A 19,679-nucleotide genomic window follows, 5' to 3' on the forward strand; every position below is an offset into this window, starting at 1 on the left:
TTACCAGCAGCGAAGCGCACCATGACTGGGCCGACTGGGTATTCAGAACGGCGAGATGAGCCCCATGAGCAGCCACGTGGGCTGATGTGTTCTGGCCAAGGCCGGGCACGGTCAAGAGATGTGCGCGGCTGTCATGTGTCGCCCCGCTGAGCGTAGCCAGAGGCACCAAAAGAAACCATCCCTATTGGCATCCGTGAGCATGCCCATCAGCCTAATATTAAGCGAATGGCAAGAAAAAGAAAGGAGTAGTGTACACCTACTTGTACTGACGCCTGGCACACAACATGCTCCTCGCAGAGGTATGCCTGTGCTCACAAACCCGCGCGCACCATGGAAGGAAATCACCTCGAGTCAGCACTGCACGCCAATACCCGACAGGTCAGCAAAAGTGGCCTTCTCTTCGTCGCACCTGATCGACAAGGCTAGGCGCAAGTTGAAGCTGTGACGGCTGCTTCGTGGAGACCATGCGTGGTTGCCTAAAGCAAGGCGCGTATGGTAGTCAAGTGTGAGCGAGGATGCGCCGTGGCTGCTGAAGCGGCGAGGTGCTGAGCACTGCTCACTCACCGCCATGACTCGGGAAGTGAGATTGTTCTGAGACTCGGTTGGGCCAGGGTTGTGGGTGGTGCGTGGTTTGGCTCATCGCGATAGGCAACTTTGTGAGCCCGACCATCTTGGCTCCGCTCGGATTCTGTTGCGGGGTGTAGGAGCTGTGTGGGGGACCCCATAGCTGGGACAGAGGGCAAGGGCAGGGTCGAATGCGGCGCTGTTGAGGGCAGAGGGACCAAGGCTTGTGTTGGGGTGCCGTCGAGAGGTTGCATGGGCTCAGTGGGTGCAAGCTCTAGCGTGGGGCAAGTTTGATCCTCGGGAACAAGATCTTTTGGTGGTTCCGCAGGCTCACTGACAGCCAGCGGTTGTGACTCTCCAAAGAGAATCTGCGTTGTGCTCAGCTGGCTATCCGCACGTGGCCTGGGCCGCACGGGCGAAGACAGGCTGTCCAGCAGAGGCTGACTGGCAGCGGTGAGCGCCGTCAAAGAAGCGGGCATCGGATCCGGGGCGGGCTTCACCCCGTGATTCGGAGTGGGGTGCATGCCCGGTTTCACGTTGGGCAGATCTGTGTGGAAACTGGCTGCACCGATTGCCTGCACGGCTGATGACAGCACTGGCTGGGCTTGCGCCTCTGCATCTGAGCGTGGCTCGGCGTCCTCAAGGCCGGTGTCCAGAGTGGGAAGCGGAGTGCTGCTTTGTGAGGAACAGGAGCTCGAGCCATCAGCGCATGTGGTTGCATTGCTGTCAAAAGGGGATTTGGCAGCGCGCAGAGACGGGGTTTGAGTGTCAGCCAAGGCAGGACATGCTACAGTAAGTTGATCCGGCGGGGAATTGTGGCCATTGATGCGTTGCGCTGGGGTCATGAGTGGGGGTGAGGCACCTCGGTGAGTGACCGAGATGAGTGTTGTGGAAGTGCCTTCGTCGTGGTTGGGCTTGGGCGCGGTCTCGGCCTGGGGCTGAGTTTCCTGCGGGATGGACTCGTGAATGGCCTGAACTGGTCCAGAAGAAAGTGCTGTCAGGGGAGGCGACGAGGGCGAAGAAACTGGCAAAAGAGCAGGGTCCACCGCATTGTCGCCTGTGGGTGTCGGGCTGGTGTTTGAAGGCAAGCGGCTCTGGTGTGTCATGGATGAGTTCTCTGCGGCAGGCCCGAGTCCAGCGGATGCGGTGTTCGCGTTGGATGGGCGCGTGAGGTCAAGAGGAGGACGGCGAGCCAGCGGGCCGCGCGCAATCAAGGCAGCAGCCTCAGCGGTGGATGCCAACGGCTTGCGCCGTCTACCTCGAGCCCGGCCACCACCAAAAGCAGGCGAGCGCGGGCGAGCGCCCGGCTCCAAAGATACCGGGTCATGTCGTTTTACTCCCTCAGCGGTGTGAGGGAGTAGGCCGGGTATCCTGGTGGTGTTTGCGAGAGCAGCGACGCTAGAGGCAGAGCGGCGACTAATGCGGGTTTCAAGCGTTGGCTTGCTGGGCGTTGTCGATACGATGGGATCTGCATCATTAAGGTCGCGGAGGGCTCGTTTCTCTGCAGGCAACGCAGTACTTCGGCTGTCTGCCGTGCGCACCGTTTGCAGCGCCGCCCAGCGCGCCCGCTTTCTGCGCGGCTGGTGGCTCATGACAGACGACGCTCTCAATCACATGACCGTTGAGCTCAAACCAACTCGCGAGCGTTCCGCCGGACCGACGCAACGCCGAGGCAACATGTGAGAAGGCACGGTGCGATAATCGCAACGCGGTCAGTCTCTCTTCCTCCGGTCAAACCAGTGCCAGCTGAGACCGCGTGTGTGCAAATGCATGCAGCGCTCGATTTCTGTACGTTCCCCTTCCAAACGAACGTAACGGCTCAAAACAGCAAAGAGACAGAGAGAGAGAGAGAGAGAAATGAATTGGTTTGGTCGGTTTGAGAAAGAGAGAAAGACACAAAGGAAGAGAGAGACTTTTGGCGGGAACATTTTGTCAACAAGAAAAGCCAATGGGTAGGGGATGAGTGAAGGTGTGTGTGTGTGTGTGTGTGTGTGTGTGTGTGTGTGTGTGTGTGTGTGTGTGTGTGTGTGTGTGTGTGTGTGTGTGTGTGTGTGTGTGTGTGTGTGTGTGTGTGTGTTTTGCCGACATCTCTCATTTTTTTTGCGTTTGAGTATTTCTGCATCATGAAGACCGGCGTTGGGCACCGACCTGGCGCGGCGGGGACCGCTGGCCCGTGGCTGCTTGTTTGTTTCTCGCTGCTGCTGCTGCCGTGTTTGTTGGTACACGGGAATGAGCCCACAATGGAGGTCCAAGATGGACTTGTGACCATCTCCAACTCACCGCTCCTGGTGGTGAATGGTGAAGAATCCCGCGAAGTGCTCCAGGTTTGCTCTCCGCACCCTCCATCGATGACATCCATCCTCCTTGGCACCACGCCATCCTTGCTGCCTTCTCGTTCTGCTTCTCGTTCTGCGTGACTCACGCTCTTGTCTTGTTATTTTGTGCATGTGGTTTGGGGACTCAATCGGCAGCTGGGGCGCGAAGTCGATGCACTTGCTGCGCAGCTGCACGCCAACTTCAGCAACTTGAGCGCTTCTGCCGCCCAGCTGCTAGCGGAGCAGACCCAAGCCCAACAAAACTTCAAAGCGGTCAATGCATCGCTGCACCAGCTGACAGCCGACTTGACCGAGCTGCAGCTTAACACCTCAACGAATCTGGGCCACTTGCGCGACGCCGTCCCTGTTATGGTGGCCACGCAAGTGCACAGTTTAAACGAAAGCGTGGCCGCAGCTCTCGTTGCTCTGGCCGGCAACGTCTCAGCCCGCCTCACCCAGCTCCGCAACGACATTCCCGACATGGTGGCTGCACAAGTGGATCCAGTAAACAACGCGCTGACCACCTCCCTCGCTCAAATGACCCAAGACCTTGGGGCTCTCAAAGCGGGCCTGGCGGGCAACTCTTCTCTCATTCAAGACTTGCAAGGCGATACTGCCGACTTATGGGCCGCTCTGGCTGCCAACATCTCGACCATCGAGACCATGATCTCAGGCCTTCAGGCTTCCATGCAGAGCCTGACCCCTGATACTGGCCTCTTACCTTCCCTGCCCGTCCGCAGTTGCCTGCACGCTCGTCAAATTGGCCATCGATCTTCTGGTACTCTCATACCATAGCCCTACTGCCTTTGGCGTTTTTGACACAGCCTCTAACTTGATGCACTTGCTTCGTGTAGGCGTGTACTGGGTGCAGCTCGCTCGGCGCCTTGAACCAACGCAGTTGTATTGCGATATGACCACTGACGGTGGCGGTTGGACCTACGTTGCTCGCGGGCCCGCCACAAGCAACGGCGCCACTGGATCAATTTCCCAAGACCCCACCCTGGCAGGCGTGTACGTGGCGTTGCTGCCTGCGCCGCTCGTATGCATGACACGGAGCAAGTTTTCCTGGGTGCCGAACACTCCTTGTAGCTCACGCGCATGGCTTTTTTTCTGCCTTTCACCCATAGTTGGCAACTCTCAACGGACGAGATCAACGCCATTGTTGGAAACAATGCTTACGAGCTGTACATTGGCCAGGGTCTCAATGGCGACATCAACACGACCAACGAATATAACGGTAACCCAAACGCAGGCTCAGTCGTCGATGACATTCAGAGCTTTCGCGTTCGATTGCAGGTGTGAAGCGCCACGCCAACTTGCATCGCCATTGCCTTGATCCTCCTCTTCGCCATTTCCTTTTTGCTTGCTCGGCAAACGGGCACGAAATCAGGAAAGAGAGAGAGTGAGAAAAAGAGGGAGGAGGTTTTTTGACCTTGTTTAATGTACTGGTGCGCGCTTGGCAATAGTTTACGCCCCTCACTTTTGAGCGGGCTATGGATTTGTACTATGCCTGGGACGGCTCAGAGTGGGTTCAGAACAACGATACCAATCCCCATCGTTATAGCGATCGTGGTATGGCCCTAAATTGGCAACAGCGCCCCCACTTTGTTTGTGTCTGCATGAATCTCATATTCCTCGTGCCCTTGGCGGCGACTTGTTGTCACAGGCCCTACATGGCAAGCCTATGACCAGGGCAATTTGTGCTGTGAACGAAGCGAATCGGGCGCGTGGATCAATTGTGCACCTGCGCCCATTCGCAAAGAAGGTGGGTGCTGTGACTTTTGCCAGCGGCACTCGCTCGTCAACTCTCATTCGCCTTGGGTTATTCTGATGTGGTTTACCTGTTAGGTCAATTTTCCAATGTCAACCTCAATCAGGTGAGACATGTCATTCCAAAGCAACAAGCTTGACCACCGAGCTTGCTTGCTGTGCGCACGGTGCCAGCTTTTTTCTCGGTGTCTTGATCCAACACGCCTTGGTTGTTAAATGGGTAATCTGCTGAACCTTGTTTCATTTTTTTTTCTTTTTGACTGTGCTTTTAATTGTGTGCGTGTATGTGTGTCTTGTTCAGCATTTGCGCTGCAAGTATGACGACTATCGCAACGATGGCTTGATCATGTTTTTCCGTGAGGTATGTTCCCACAAATATGTTCGGCAAGGCAGTGTGGTTGCAGGCGAGGCGATGTGCGGGGGGTGCCCTGATCGTTCAGGTCTAGGAGAGACTTCATCTTGTACTTTTGCCTCCTTGGCATTTGTCATTTCTACGCTCGCAGCGTCCACATACGCAGCTGCAACTCCAACCAAGCTGCAAGGCGGTAGGTCACGATGACATCAGTTTTTTATGTATATATATTTTGTTGTTGTTGTTGTTGTTGTTGCTGCTGCTGCTGCTGCTGCTGCTGTCGTTGTCGTCGTCGTCGTCGTCGTCGTCGTCGTCGTCGTCGTTGTTGGTTGATTCCACCTGGGTGCTTTTTGCAGTATCAGAGGTGTGCGAATGTTCTGCCTCTTACCATGCTTCTGCCTCTTACCATGCTTTTGTCTTTGCAGTATCGTGATATGGGTTTTAGTATCAGCGGCACGTATCGTATTCAACCTATTCCTGAGGAAGACCCCTTTGACGTTTACTGTACGTTTTGCCGCCATGGAACGACGCAAATGAAAAGAGAGAAAGAGTGGACAACTTTAATCTCACCTCAGTCCCACTTCCCGATGGTGCGATCGCTACTGGCAATGCCTTGCAGGTGATATGGAGACGGATGGCGGCGGCTGGACCTATGTGGCGCGTGGCACGTCAATCTCAAACAATGTTCTCGGCGATGTCAGCCTCGATCCCACTGTTGACGCGACCTGGCATCTGTCGGCCAAGACAATCATGGGTAGGTGGTCGTTTTGCCCATTCCCTTGGATTTTGATGTCATCTAGCCTGATCTTTAATTCTAAACCTCGGCCACGGCTATGCGCTCTGTCGCCCTGCGCTTGTGTAGCCATTGTGGGCAACAAGCTGCCATTCAACAGCTACATGACTATGGGCCAGAATGCAGTTTGCACGGGTGGCAACTGCGCGGCTGAGGAGGCCTACTACCGTGTCCGTTTGGAGCAGCAATCCTTCACCCTAGAGCAACCAATGTTCTCGTATTCAGGCTGGACAGGCAGCATGTGGTCAAGCCAGGGCTCGAGTGGTAGTCAAGCTGACCGTGGACCAAGTTTCGAGCCTGACTCAGCCAATTATTGCTGCAATCGCGATAGCGATTCGGGTGCTTGGACGGGTTGTGCCCGGTAAGTTGTACACCCTGACTTCTCTGATCAAAAGCGGATCAGCCTGCCTTGCATCTCTGTGACAGTATTGTCGGCCTGATTGCATGCTTTCTGCAACTCCTCATGTTTGCAAATGCTTTTTGTCCAGGGCATCTGCCAACCAAGAGGGTCAGTGGTCTAATCTCAATCTGAATCAGCATCTGCGCTGCAGCACTGACACGACTACCCGTTCTGGCCTCATCTATTTCGTTCGTGACGCCTAAGTGCTGTTGTCACAAATACGCAAACGTTACCTCTGCGTGGATTTTTTGACTCTGCATCTTTGCGCGACAGCTTCGCCTCGGCGAATTGACCCTTGGTCTGGCCAGCCCACGCCTGCAAAGACCCCCTCGGCCGCGTTAATTGTACCCTTTGATCACCCCTATTCCACTCTTTTTTTTCTCTCTCTCTCTCTCTCTCTTTTTGACTGCACCACTTCTTGCCAACTATATTCAAAACAGTTTGTCTTCCTCTCCAAAGAAACAGCGATGTGTATGTTTGTGTTTTGGTGTTCGCGGTAACACACACACACACACACACACGCACACACACACACACACACACAACGTTGGCTTTGCTGAGAGAACCTTTATATCACACACACATGCTTTTTTGAAAAACAAAGTGAGCCTGCACCAGCTGGGGGTGTTTGGACTGTTGGGGCTGGTGTTGGGCTGGTGTTGGGCTGGTGATTGACATGTGAATGCAGCAATGAGGAGAGGGGAGGGGAAGAAAGTGATGGCATGATCCCCTGGGTTGAAGCGGCTCTCGTCCTGCTCTTCTCTGGCTTTGCTCACGGAAACAACATGTACGCTTTGGTGCGGCACGGCACGGCAGGCAGGAGACACCATCAACGCTCGAAGAAGTTGAATCATGCCGCCGACTCAATCAGCCCTAAAGGGCTGGTTGAGAACTAGCTCTGCTTGCCTCCTTGCTTTCGTCTTGCTGGGTGCCCTCGTCTTCCCAGTCCAGGCCGAACTCCCTGAAATTCTTGTGGAGGATGACACCATGACCATTGTCAACGCCGACCTACTCGTCTCCAATGACACCGAATCACGCAGCGTGCTCGAGGTTAGCGCTGACACCACGCTTCTGCCCGCGTATACATGTGATCGGCTGTCCAAACCTGCTTTTCATGCCTCCTGACTTGACCTGGTCTTCACAGATGGGCCGCGCGATCGACACTCTGGCCCTTGTGGCGCGTGCCAACAGCTCAGACCTGCTGCAGGCCTTGGCTGAACTTGAGGAGGGTAGCTCCGAAACCAATGCCCGCCTTGATGCGCTCAACAGTTCAGTGACCCTGTCGCACAGCCTGGTTCTGGATACCGTCCAGAACGTATCCGGCGACGTCGCCAACCTCGAGGCCGCCGTCCCTGTCATGATTAGCACGCTACTGGAGCCCGTCAATCAAAGCCTTGGCGATGCCATTCAGGACCTGGCTGTGGTTGCCACCGCCAATGCATCACAGCTCCGAACCGATGTGCCCAATCTCATCACCGCCCAACTGGAACCGATGCAAACCACCCTTACCAGCTCAGTCAACCAGCTTGCCCACGACCTGGCAGGCAGCCAGGCACACCTGGCCGGCAACGCCAGTGCAATTCAGGATCTTCAAGCGGATGCCGAGGACCTGCGTCAGACAATCACAGCCAATGTAACGACGGTACAAACCCAAATTGAGGGAATTCAGCAAGTTCTCACCACCTCCTTGTCCTCGGATGCCGGCCTCATCGCCGCGCTGCCGGTCAAAAGTTGTCTTCAAGCTCGTCAAGCTGGCCACACCGCCTCAGGTCCGTTATGCAAGGAACAAGACAATCCCGAGTTTGTGATTCATCGCATCGTTTCTTGCTTATGAATTTGACATGCCCATCAGCTCATTTTGGCTGCCTACTATACCTTTGTGTGTGTGTGTGTGTGTGTGTGTGTGTGTGTGTGTGTGTGTGTGTGTGTGTGTGTGTGTGTGTGTGTGTGTGTGTGTGTGTGTGTGTGTGTGTGTGTGTGTGTTGTGTCTTTTGACCTCGATGTGTTTGCCTAGGTCTCTACTGGGTGCAGCTGGCTTATCGCTTGTCGCCCGTACAGCTGTACTGCGATATGACCACGGATGGCGGCGGTTGGACCTACATTGCCCGCGGGCCATCAAACAGCAACGCTGCCATGGGTACCATCTCCAATGACCCAACCCTCTCTGGCGTGTGCGTTCTGTCGCTTGCCACCACGACACGCAAGCACTGTGTTTGACCTGTCCAGCTCTCACCTGCAGTCCTTCCACGGCGTTTCAGGTGGCATTTGTCGGCTTTTGAGATTAATCAGATGAGCAGTGGTGGTGCATACGAGCTCTACATCACCCACGGCCTCAATGGCGACATTGACCAGCAGAACGATGGTGGCTCAGCCGTTGATGATCCGGAGAGTTTTCGCGTTCAACTCCAGGTTGGATGCGACCCCAACAACAGCTTGCTCCTCTGTACGGGAGCGGCGCAAAGAGTGTCGGATGGCTGCTGCCACGCCTCATGAGGCGTGGCTTGTGATTTTCTTGTTGCCTTGGACATCTAGTACTCGCCATTTAGCCTCACCCAGGCCATGGACTCGTATTTTGGATGGGACGGAAATGCATGGATCCAAGCAAGCACCAGCAACCCCACGCCCGAGGATCGTGGTATGCCATTGTAACTGACAACCCCTTCCCATGTTCAGCCAGTTAACCCGGCTTGATCTTGCCTCTCGTTTTTTTTTTTTTTTTGCTCGCTTGCTGTGGGATCGCTCGCGATGCACAGGGCCAACATGGGAAGCCAATGACCCTGCCAATTTGTGTTGTGAACGCAACAGCTCTGGCGCATGGATCAACTGTGGCCCTGCGGCACAGAATGAAGAAGGTGGGGGTGTTCACATCAATAGCGGTGTTCACATTGATAGCCTGCAAAAGCAACAAAAGTTTCTCTCCCGGCTGACTCATACGCGCTGTCTTGTGGGCACTCACTTTGGGTAGGCCAATTTTCCAACACCAACCTAGTGCAGGTACGTACATGTGCATGAGCGTGTCTTCTTTGATTGTGTCTACTTTGGCATTGACGTGTGAATATCAACGCCCTTCTTGATTTGTTCATTCACAGCATTTGCGCTGCAAGTATGACGACTATCGCACCGATGGGCTCATCATGTTCATGCGTGAGGTGCGTGAGCCAAGCGCGCCTGGTTTTGCGCCACAACCTCGGCGTGCACTCACCACTTTCAACTTCTCGATCATCTTGGTCAATCCTCTGCATTTTTCACATCGTTTAGCGTCCGGCACTTGATGTGAGCGTGCGACGCAGTTGCAAAGAGGTCCGTGCCTTTCCACATGAATGGCTATGCATACCATGCTATTGTTGCGGATTGTAACACATTCATACCTGCTCACACGTGGCCTTGCCTGCTTGAACAGTATCGAGATGCTGGCTTTCAAACAAGCGGCACCTATATGATCCAACCCATAGCCAAGTCGAACCCCTTCAATGTGTACTGTACGTGTGTAGCCTGAGGGGGGAGGGGTCCTTTTTTTTTTTTTTTTTTTTTTTTTTTTTCGTGCGTGTGTGCGTGCGTGTGAGTGTTGTTTCAACTGCCAGCACGCTAGCAGCTAGCCCAGGACGGTCTGACTGCAGTTTTGTTGGGTGGGTCAATGTGGAATAGGTGACATGGAAACCGATGGTGGTGGGTGGACCTACGTGGCGCGGGGAAATTCGATTGACAACAATGCAGTTGGTACTCCAAGCTTGGACCCGACTGAAGCCACAACCTGGCACTTCTCCACCGCCACTGTCTCAGGTATGTTCTGATTTGCTTTGCAATACCCGTGTTTCTTTGATCTGACGTTGCATCCACGCCCCAAAATTCCTGATCTGTGCCACAACGACTGACCCCGCGTTTTTTTTTTTTCTTCTTTTTTCTTTCTTTCTTCCTTTTTTTTTCATTGCCAGCGATCCTGGGAAACACGCTGCCTTTTCAGTCCTACGTCACCATGGGCCAAAACTCTGACTGTGGATCGTCCTGTGCAGGAGAGCAATCCTACTTCCGCGTCCGGCTGGAGCGAGCTTCCTTTATTCTCAGTGCCCCAATGTTTTCCTACCACGCTTGGACGGGCACGGGCTGGTCCAATGTGGGATCTAGTGGTAGTGGCGACGATCGTGGACCCGCTTGGGAGTCTGGTACAGCCAACATCTGTTGCCAGCGCGACACTTCCTCGCATGCCTGGGTCAATTGCGCCGGGTACGCTTGGGCCCTTCCTTTTGTATTCAAAACATGTGTTTGACTTGCAACTGTTTTCTCATGCGGAAATTGGTTTTTATTCGCTCGGTTGCTCCCATTTTCGATGCATGACAGTGCTTCAGCGGGCGAAGGACAGTGGTCCCACGTCAATGGCAATCAGCATCTGCGTTGCAGCCAAGATTCCACGACGCGAAACGGCTTGATTTATTTTGTGCGCGCCCTTTAGGTTTAGTTTCCGAATGCGCGCCTCAAACTCGGCGTTTGCCGCAAAAATTTCAGCCCTCAAATTACGGGCAAGGATGATTGAGCGCAATTCTAGAGGACTTTTGTTTGCCTGCGTATTTGCAGACTCCGTTACGCTAGCCATGCCACGCTGTACATGCCTTTGATCCAAGTCTCAATCGATTGTATTGTGTGGTTGTTTTGTATTCTGTGGTTTTGGAACGCTGACCCGTCTCGATGGAAACGCCAGATCATCTCAGACTTGAAGGCGAATGGGCCGCAGGAGGCGGTCAGTTGCCTCACGGTAACAGCGCTCTTCTTGTTCAAAGGTATCCTGCGATATGAGCAATGAGCTGGCATTTGTGTTGGACTCTCATAGAGCTCACACAACTCGACACTGGCGTAGTTGTCATTGCTGCGCACAACCAAAAGAGCGCGAGTGTTGCACGCACCGAGTTTTGCAATGCAGCAATGAAGCTGTTCCAGTGAGGCACATTGGGAAGGTGTTGCATGTATTGATGTATTTTCTGCACAGCAAAAAGGGTTTGGGAACCAGGCCATCCACAAACATCAGTGAGCATATCAATGGTTTCTAACGGGTGTGTGCGATGGGGGCAGGGCTGCGTACATAAAATAGAACACGCCAGGGTGCACGAAAGATATCGCGATTTCCATGCAAGATGCCAATGCCGTAGGTCTCGGCATCATCACAAAGCAAACCCTGCTCACAGTGATCGGTTCTGTGTCGGGAAAGGATGCGCGTGAGCGAGTCGAAGTCATGTGCTTGACCACCTGCAGCGGAGAGACGCTGCAGTTGCAGCTCACACTGACCGCCAATTCCAGCGACAGCTGAGGTCATACATCCGTGTTGGATTGACGGCATAATAAACGTTCAGCAAACCCTGGTCTATCGGCGAAGCGTGCGTCAAGTGAGTGCGATCGTGTGAAGGGATGGCGTGCCACACCGCGTAGCCACTTGAGGGAAAAACAAGATCTTCGAATCATTCGCCCAGAGCTGGGTAGGTCAAGAATCACAATCGTCATTGGCATGCCACTGACCACCCCATTCAACAACGTAATTGTGTCGAGCCTCGGTAATGCCATCCATAAATCCCGAGTGGCGCATGCGCTCAAGGTGCATCAGGAAGATGCCAGAGTTAAGGCCAACAGGACCGTAGACGGGATGACGGCCCGTCTTGATAATGTCACGGTACCAGCTTTCACCATCCTTCTCGTTTTCAGCTGCCATGGCGGCCTCTTGCGTCTCATCAAACCGATCAAAGACATCCCAGAGTGCGCCAACGTTGTCGAGAAAAATGGCGTCTGCATCGACGTAAATGAGCCTAGGTGCATACGGCCGTTCAGCAAGTAGGGTAGGCAGAAGTGGCGTGGAGTGGCGTGGAGTGAACATGCGCGACAAGTCGGGCAGATCTACAGCAACGGAAGTGATGGGATGCCCAGCACACACTTGTCAAGTTTTCGGAAGAGACGAGGAAAGAAGAGGCGCTGGGCAGCACAGGGCCGGAAAAAGTTTGCCCAGTCATGTTCCGGGTCGTGGGGAAACCAAGTTCGGTGAAGTTGCAGGAGAAAGGTGACGCCATCTTTCTGAAAAGACGGGGTGGCAATCTCATCGATGGGATTGGCATACAGGACATCGTCACCGATGATGTGCAGGTGAATCGCGATAGGGGCCCTGCCGCGGCAACATGAGGCGCGAGCCAATGGGATGAGCAATTCAGGCAGTGCTGGCCGCGCATGTCGACCCCAACTCAAGCGTACTTGGCCCAATAGACGAGGCTGTTTGCCAGGGCTCGCATGTAATCAGACTGATTACCGCAGGCGGTGGTTGCAACGTGTACCACCTTGCTTGCAGCACCCACTGGTGCAGGGCTGGTCGTCAGAAGTGCCAACCAGAGACAGGCGATGCCCCCTGTCCAAGCAAATCGTGATGCTGATGGATTAATCCTCAAGAGAACTGGGGTTTCTGCCGGGAGCCTTGTCGAGGGAAGGGCGGTGTCAGCGTACCTGCTACAGCGCGGACATTGGCTCGGGCCATGACGTCAACCTCATGCCCGTCGCCAGGCGTGTCGGTAGCACCGCTGCCTCGGACAGTCCCGCCGTCAGCTGATGGTCTCAAGAAGGATGAGCGCCCAGTATCCACGCGTTACAACAATGATACCCCTTGTCGTCGAAATGGCCCGATTTGGAACGAAAAAAAAAGGTCCTAGGCAAATTCACGCAGGCCCAAGTGTCGCATGCCACCGCAGTGCCGTGCAGTGCCAAGGTCGCTAGCCAGGGCAAGATCCAGATCGAGAGAGAGAGAGAGAGAGGTGAGAGGGGTGAGAGGTGGTCGTGTGGCATGCATTCCGATGCATGATTGCATGCATTTCTCGAGTCATCATGCTGAAAACAACATCTTGTCTCTTTTTTTTTTCCTTCTTTCTTCCCTCTGTTGTCTTGCTGCTTCGTTTGGTGTTTACCTGCAACGCAGATTTATGACGCTTGCCGCGCTGCCCTCATGATTTTTTTTCCCCCTGGGTTCGTTGTGGCCAATGCTACCTCTTTTGGGTTTGTGTTCATGGCAGGGCGAAGATCGATCTTGAGGTGGCATCACAGCTCATGACTGGGTGCTCTTTTCGATGGCTGTGGCAGCCTTGCTTTGCTGAAAGGGCAAAGGTACAGAGAGGGATATGGATTTGGACCGAAAAAGACGGCGGTGTAGGCAAAAAGAACTAGTGGCGCGTTGCTGCGCCAACCTCAACAAGCATGGGCACGCCCTCACTCGCTCCGGAAAATCATCCACATTCGGGAGCGGCTTCATCCGACGCAGGGCGGCCAAAAATGGGGGAGAGAAGCATGGTCTTGTCTGAGCTGGGATCAAAAAGGGATAAAACACAAGCAGTCACGCTTGGCCGGAGAAGGACAATAGGTTGAAGACAACTGGCTGGGAAAGTGCGCATGTAAGGAAACAAGATGCACGGGCATCGGAGAATATTCGCTCATGATATTCGGCCTCGCAATCGGCAAATTGGACAAGATAGCAAGTTTAGTGATGCTCTTGAGGCTAAACAAAAGGGGCAAGACCATGATGGAAGGTGAGCAAGATTAAAACAGCACACAAGCACAAGGAAAACCCCCGACCGGCATGAACCAGTGCAGGTGCAAAGGCGAGCACAGAGGCCAGACATGCCAACCGAGCATGGAGGGCCAATGCCAGTCTTTCTGCGAGGAGCGGTAGCATCAGCCATCCCATCACATACGTTGCCACCCTGCTTGGCCGTAACTTCATCCTGAATCATGCGTGCCATGGCTGACATGAAGCCCACACCCACACAGCTTCCCATCGACACGGCGGCACCGCCTACAACGCGTCCAGGTGCGATGGTTATTGCAGCGATAGGAACAGTCTCACCGCGGACCAAAATGACCACAGTGAAGATCAAGAGAGACATGTGGGGGAATGCGTTGACCTGTGGCTTTAACAACACGTACCGCGCATTGTCACCACTGCTGCCGCCGCGCATGCGCCTGCGGCCGTGCTGAATGCATCGTCCTTTTCGCGCACCTAGACAACAGCCCGGACGGACATACACTTGAGCCTCAAAGCAAGCATGAACAACGAGGCTTTTGATTTTTTTTTTTTTGAGTGAGAGGTAAGAATGGCACAGTACCTGCGTCATAGCAGCCTTGGAGACGGCATAGGTAGCCGCCGCCGCACCTGTGTAAGACGAGTCAAGCCAAGCCGTCGGTGACATCCAACGAGGATAAGTGAGAAAGAGGGGGAGAGGCTGGCTTGAAGGTGGGATGGATGGACACCAGCAGGCAAATACCGACGGCGCGAACGCGAACAACGTACCAAAAAGGGAGGCATTGCGAGAGATCATGCTACCCGTGTTGAGAATGAGAGGAGCAGTGCGCTCGCCCACTACGGGCTTGGCCTGCCATGCCGAGGCCACGGCACCGAAGAAAGCACCTAAGCGAGCCATCCATCCCAGAGCGCATGAGGTCGCATTCAAGGTCGCCGCCACACCGCGCCCTTGTTCCTCCCCCTCAGCCAATATGACAGCATTACCACCAGAGACCACCACCACCACCACATCCACATCCCATGCTCCACACCACACCACACCAGCACGCAACGTACCAGCCCCGACGCCGACGGCGGTCGACTCGGCCACCTGCTCCATCATGCTACCGCCCGTCATGACTGAACAGTTTCAACTACTAACTACACACACACAGAGAGATACACACAGAGATAGAGAGAGAAAGACAAAAGGGGGATGGTGGTCAGCATGTAGCTACGTACGAGACCAGACCCCCATCCGGCGCCGGTTGTCATCCTTTTTGAGCAGTGAGAAGGCAGTGACGATAACTTTTAAATTGAGGCGAGTCAAAAAGCATTGGATGTGGAGTGCCGTGTGTGGCCAACTGGACACAAAAACGCGTACATGGTATCCAGCACACACAGACCCTCTCCTTGGCAATAGATGGGCCAATACACCTCCACGCAAAGAGTATAAGGCATGGGATGCGGGTCAAAAGAGAAGGATAAATCAAAAGGAACAAACCGAAAAACAAAAATTCAAAAAAAAAAAAAAAACCATAAAACGGGTCAAAACGGCTGTGTTGGCTGGCTGGCGGGCCAGCTCATTTCGATGCAGAGGCATGGGGCAGCTTAGGGTACAACGGCCTTGCGCACGTCAGTTTCCTTCACCTTCCAGGTCATGACATGGGCCTTGCGCTTTTGATCCTCGGCTGGTGCTTGAAACTTGGTACGAAGACGCTGAACAATCCCCATCATGCGAGCCCCCGAGGCTAGGTCATCAGCATCCATGTCGGCGTCCGTGTTAGGCAGGGCGCCACCACTCTCACGCAAGAGGTTAGCCTCGGCCAGTTTTGGGTTGGCCAGATAACGCGCCTCGCGCTCCTCGCGGTGTCGCTCCCATTCACGGCGTCGCTCCATTTCTTGCATTTCCAACCGATCTATCTCCATCTCTGCCTGGATCCGCTGATTGTACGGCTTGCTGCGCGCCTGCTGTTGCATCTCGGTGATATGCACCTCAAACTCAACGCGCCGTTCCGATTCACGCTGATCGAGTCGACGCAGGTACACGGCCAATTGCTCTTGGACACTTCGCCCACCTCCTGCAGGATTTGGGTCGTTCTCGTCCACGGGGGTGGGCGAAGTGGTGTTCATAAGAATCGACTTGGGAGCTGAGGGCGCCTGAGACGTTCCAGACCCCGGTGCCACCGAGGTGTCTACTGTCACTGTGGTGGAGTCTGATCCCGTTTGCTCTGCTGGGGTCTCGCGGGTGCGCTGTCGGCGCAGAGGGCGAGGCGAGCGCGCCATCAACACGGGGTTGTCGGCGAATCGGACCGACTTGTTGAAGGAGTCTGGGTCATCGGGCTGATCATCGGACGTGGGGGAGACGGCTGAGGCCGGTTCATCTCGATCCAGGTGCTCTTGACTACGTCGCATGTCCTCGACGGCCAGGGTGAGTGCCGCGGCCTCTGCTTCGATCAGGCGCGTTTGCTGCTCAATGTCAAACTCGGCGTCCTGGTCCATCGAGTCGGGGGTGCGATTACGGCTGATGGACGTGGGCGCCGAGCCTGAGCGATGAGGGCTGGGGAGTGTGGCCGGGGGCGTGGGGGTGACATTGGAGGCCTCGACTGGCGTGTGAGCGCGGGCGGACGCCGTCACAACGGCGCTGCCGCCGTTGGAAGCGCTGCCCGTGGTCGAGTGGGTACTACCCCGGTGTGAGAAGTCACCCGTGGCGATGGCGTTTGCTTGCGCGGTGTATCGGTCCTGCTCAGCGCTATCCTCGGCTCGCCGCTGATGAAGGCGCAGTGTGGTCTCGGCTGCACGTAGCTGGGCCTGATACATTTCAGCCTCGGCCCGCATGAGGGCCAGCTGCGCCTCGGCCGCTCTGAGGATGTGGGAAAGATCAAGTACGGATAGCCACATGTGACGTGAGACAGTCAGAAGACTCGCGCAGTGAAAACAATCAACATCAACAAATGTGGCTTGCCACAACCCACCGAAGCTGTGTGCCCGTAGGCTGGGCGTTGGGAGGCAAGCCTGAGTAGCCGAGGCTGGGTCGAGGGCCGCCATAAGGCGCCACCCCCGGATAAGCACCGTGGGCGCCGCCCATGAGACCGGGGTGTGCGAGTTGTGGCTGTGATTGCTGCAGAACCGGGTGATGCGGATGCATGGACATGGGTAGGGCGCCATAGTGGGGATCGTAGCCGTAATGCGTCGCAAGGGCTGGGTGGTTGGGAGCGCTGTGCAGGCTGTGCACACTGCGGGCTGTGCTGATGGCAGAACGGGTGGAGCGAACGGATCGGAGCGATTTGGGCTGGTGGCGGTGACGGTCGCGATCACGATCACGAGGGTGGTCGCGCGCATCGCGCTTGTCTTCGCCATCATCGACCGAGCGGCGTGCGGCCCGAACGCTGCGGTGGCTGGTATGATCATCGCCATGGCCGTGGGTGGACAGCGCCTGGCGCGAGGTGCGGCGCTTGGTGGATCGTCCGAGGGTGCGCTGGTATTCTTCCTCCTCACGGCGAGCATTGGCTGCCCAGCGCTCAGAATCGGACATGCCCTTACGCGTGCCAATGGCGGATGGTTCCTGGGATTGGCCCAGAATGCCGCCGTCGCCGTCGTCCGAATCTGAGTCGGGGGCAAAGTCGCCGGGGCCGGGGGGTTTGTGGGGATGGCGGGCGTCGCCGTGGTCCGAGTCGTCTGAGTCATCGGATGAGGAGGCGTGCATGAACTGGCTGTGATCCGTGGGCACGAGCTTGAGGCCGAGTGCCTGGCGCTTCTCCTGGGCATAAAACTCGACCAGTTTGGCAACGGTGGGGAAGGTGCGCTTGGTGCCACGGATGCAAAAGCCGGGTGGCTGGGCGCGCTTCTCGATGAGGTAGTTGACGAGCTTGTTTTGTGTGGTGCGCACGGACATGCCGTAACAGTTGGGCTCGCTTTTGACGTCACTGTGGGTGTCACGAGCACACGGCAAACTTTTCGTCATGCGATCGCCACGGGACAGGATCGATGAATGGAAGCAGGAAGAGGAGTGAGGGAGACGTACCGAATCAAAAAGTTGCCGGGGCGGCCCTTCTTCAACATGTCCATGGCCATCTGGCGCACCTCGGTTCGAGGCATGCCAGAAACAAACCAGGAGGCCATTTCTGTTTCTGGGTCGATGGGCTCGGCTGACATGCTGCGCACAATGCTCGAATTGAGGCTGCTAATACTGGCCGCCACGGAGGACGTGGTGAAGGCCATGATGAATGGTTTGAATGTTGCGTCGCGCTAGATGGAACCCGACTCAAGCAGAGTGCGTCGAACAAGCCCTTTACCACCACTGACAAGCCCCAGTCGCACAGGAGAGACAGGGCGTGCGGGATAGGCCTGGATGGGCGATGTCACTCAACGAAGAACAACCCGGATGGGGGGGTGACCAACCCAAACCCCTGTCGGTCCAGCAGTCGCGCGTTCGTGTGAATCAAGAGGAAGCTGGGGAGGACCACCACACGGTATCCGAGAAGAGTTGAAAGCAGGCATACATCCGTCCGCACGTCTACGTACCGACGGTGGGACGCACGCAGAAGCCGTCGCAGCAGTAGCAGGCGCAAGAGGGGCGGAGACGGCCCCATGCAAAAACTACTGTCCTCTACTACTGGACTGGACATTAACGTTAACACGCCAACGTTAACGTTAAGATTACGTTTTAACGTTAAAACGTTTGACTTCATTCACACACAAACAAGATGAGATCTAAATTTCATGATGATGACAGCATCTTTCGCTTTGCCTTTGGCTTTGGCTTTGCCTTTGGCTTGTGTGATTTTTTGACGCTGTTGGTACTGGTGCTGGAGGGTAGAGTTGGACGGACGATCCTGGATCTAAAGTCTGGTGGAGACTTGCTTGGTGCGGGGCCCGGCTGTTCTTATGACGGTGTGAACCAAAGTCGCCGCCGTGCCCCAGCTCACGGCGACGCTTGGCCAGAGACGAGACGGCACGCCATTGATCGCGGACTTGTCAGCAAAAGGCAAACACACTGTTAGCGTATCATTGAGGCAAAATTAATGGTAGCAAAACTATTGGCCTCGGGAGTCTCATGGCGGTTCACTTGGAACGGTGAATGGCAGCTCGACGCCACGCCGGCGGTGCACAAGGGCAGCCAGACCGGACTCTGCCCCCCATAGCCAAACGCAAGGATCGCCAGCGCAGAGAAAAAGGCACAAAAGAAAAAAAGAGGGTGTTATTACACAAAACAACTGTTCTGAGTGATAAGAACACGGTGGCCATTCTTCACGTGTTTGACTTGCATTTCGAGTTGTCATAACCCCTCTCTCTCTCTCTCAAACTCTCTCTCTCTCTCCGCGCGGTCGGTTTTTTTTGGTTTGTGGCGCAAGAGCGTATTTTTCTTGGTCGTGGTCTGTGCGTGCATTCGTGAGACCGGCACCATGTCGTCCAACGAAGATGTTGAAGAAATCAGGTCAGTTTGTGGTTGACGAATGTCTTTCAGCATGCATGCCTGCGTGGGAAGGAGGAACACCGTCGCTGCGCTGGTGGGGGTGCACATGGCTCACCTTCCCTGCTGAACCACGTTGACCAACGATAGCACCTCGGGTGTCCAAGGCAGCGACATCCAAATGTGTACGTTCCTCATGCCGCATGCCCCCTTGCTGCCTGGGCGCCTCGCCTTCTGCTCAAATTAAAAGTGGTTCATATGCCTGGTGCGCTTGTGTTTGTTGGCCCATCCTCAATTATGATCTGCCATTGTAGCGCTGAGCGACATTAACACCATGTTGGCCGACCCTGCTGCCATGGCTGCTTTTGCCGTACGTCATGCTTCTCCCTCATGCCGCCCTTGATCTCTCCTTTTGCCCTTGGTGTCCTCGTCGGGCTCGGGTGGGGTGTCATTTTGCAACGCTGCGTCGGCTGAATTCGCGCCATGCCTTGTGCCATTTGTCCTGCACCTCCTGGCAGAATCAGCTGCAGAGCATGGTAGGCATGTCGAGTGACTTGATTGA

The 19,679-nt window shown here is 55.2% G+C and overlaps 4 protein-coding genes across 4 annotated transcripts in view; 2 read left to right on the plus strand and 2 right to left on the minus strand.

Annotated features, from left to right (window-relative positions):
* Positions 1–351: 351 nt before the first annotated feature.
* MONBRDRAFT_9195 (uncharacterized protein) lies at positions 352–2,156 on the minus strand (the record flags this gene model as incomplete). Its single annotated transcript, XM_001746898.1, has 2 exons — positions 352–409; positions 565–2,156. 2 exons carry the CDS (start codon positions 2,154–2,156, stop codon positions 352–354), a joined length of 1,650 nt encoding a protein of 549 aa, XP_001746950.1.
* A 506-nt stretch (positions 2,157–2,662) lies between these two features.
* On the plus strand, positions 2,663–13,636 carry MONBRDRAFT_37540 (uncharacterized protein). The gene is made up of 25 exons (XM_001746780.1): positions 2,663–2,888; positions 3,036–3,657; positions 3,734–3,890; positions 4,007–4,175; positions 4,346–4,451; positions 4,546–4,644; positions 4,728–4,756; positions 4,951–5,010; positions 5,153–5,194; positions 5,427–5,505; positions 5,621–5,755; positions 5,864–6,155; positions 6,283–6,302; positions 7,141–7,244; positions 7,339–7,963; positions 8,209–8,365; positions 8,453–8,603; positions 9,284–9,343; positions 9,453–9,494; positions 9,595–9,673; positions 9,840–9,974; positions 10,127–10,415; positions 11,880–11,970; positions 12,114–12,311; positions 13,307–13,636. Exons 1-25 carry the CDS (start codon positions 2,688–2,690, stop codon positions 13,505–13,507), a joined length of 4,143 nt encoding a protein of 1,380 aa, XP_001746832.1. The 5' UTR covers positions 2,663–2,687; the 3' UTR covers positions 13,508–13,636.
* A 1,679-nt stretch (positions 13,637–15,315) lies between these two features.
* Positions 15,316–18,296, minus strand: MONBRDRAFT_26443 (uncharacterized protein; the record flags this gene model as incomplete). Its single annotated transcript, XM_001746899.1, has 4 exons — positions 15,316–16,567; positions 16,680–17,630; positions 17,729–17,893; positions 18,229–18,296. 4 exons carry the CDS (start codon positions 18,294–18,296, stop codon positions 15,316–15,318), a joined length of 2,436 nt encoding a protein of 811 aa, XP_001746951.1.
* A 1,155-nt stretch (positions 18,297–19,451) lies between these two features.
* MONBRDRAFT_26444 (uncharacterized protein) overlaps positions 19,452–19,679 on the plus strand; it is a gene marked incomplete at both ends in the record, with an annotated part of 5,595 nt that continues 5,367 nt past the window's right edge. Inside the window, one exon of the mRNA XM_001746781.1 lies at positions 19,452–19,487. Coding sequence (XP_001746833.1) covers positions 19,452–19,487 — 36 coding nt within the window. The remainder of the gene's footprint in view (positions 19,488–19,679) is intronic.

The sequence above is a fragment of the Monosiga brevicollis genome, genomic scaffold (assembly GCF_000002865.3).
Source record: "Monosiga brevicollis MX1 MONBRscaffold_14 genomic scaffold, whole genome shotgun sequence".
Lineage (NCBI taxonomy): Eukaryota > Choanoflagellata > Craspedida > Salpingoecidae > Monosiga > Monosiga brevicollis.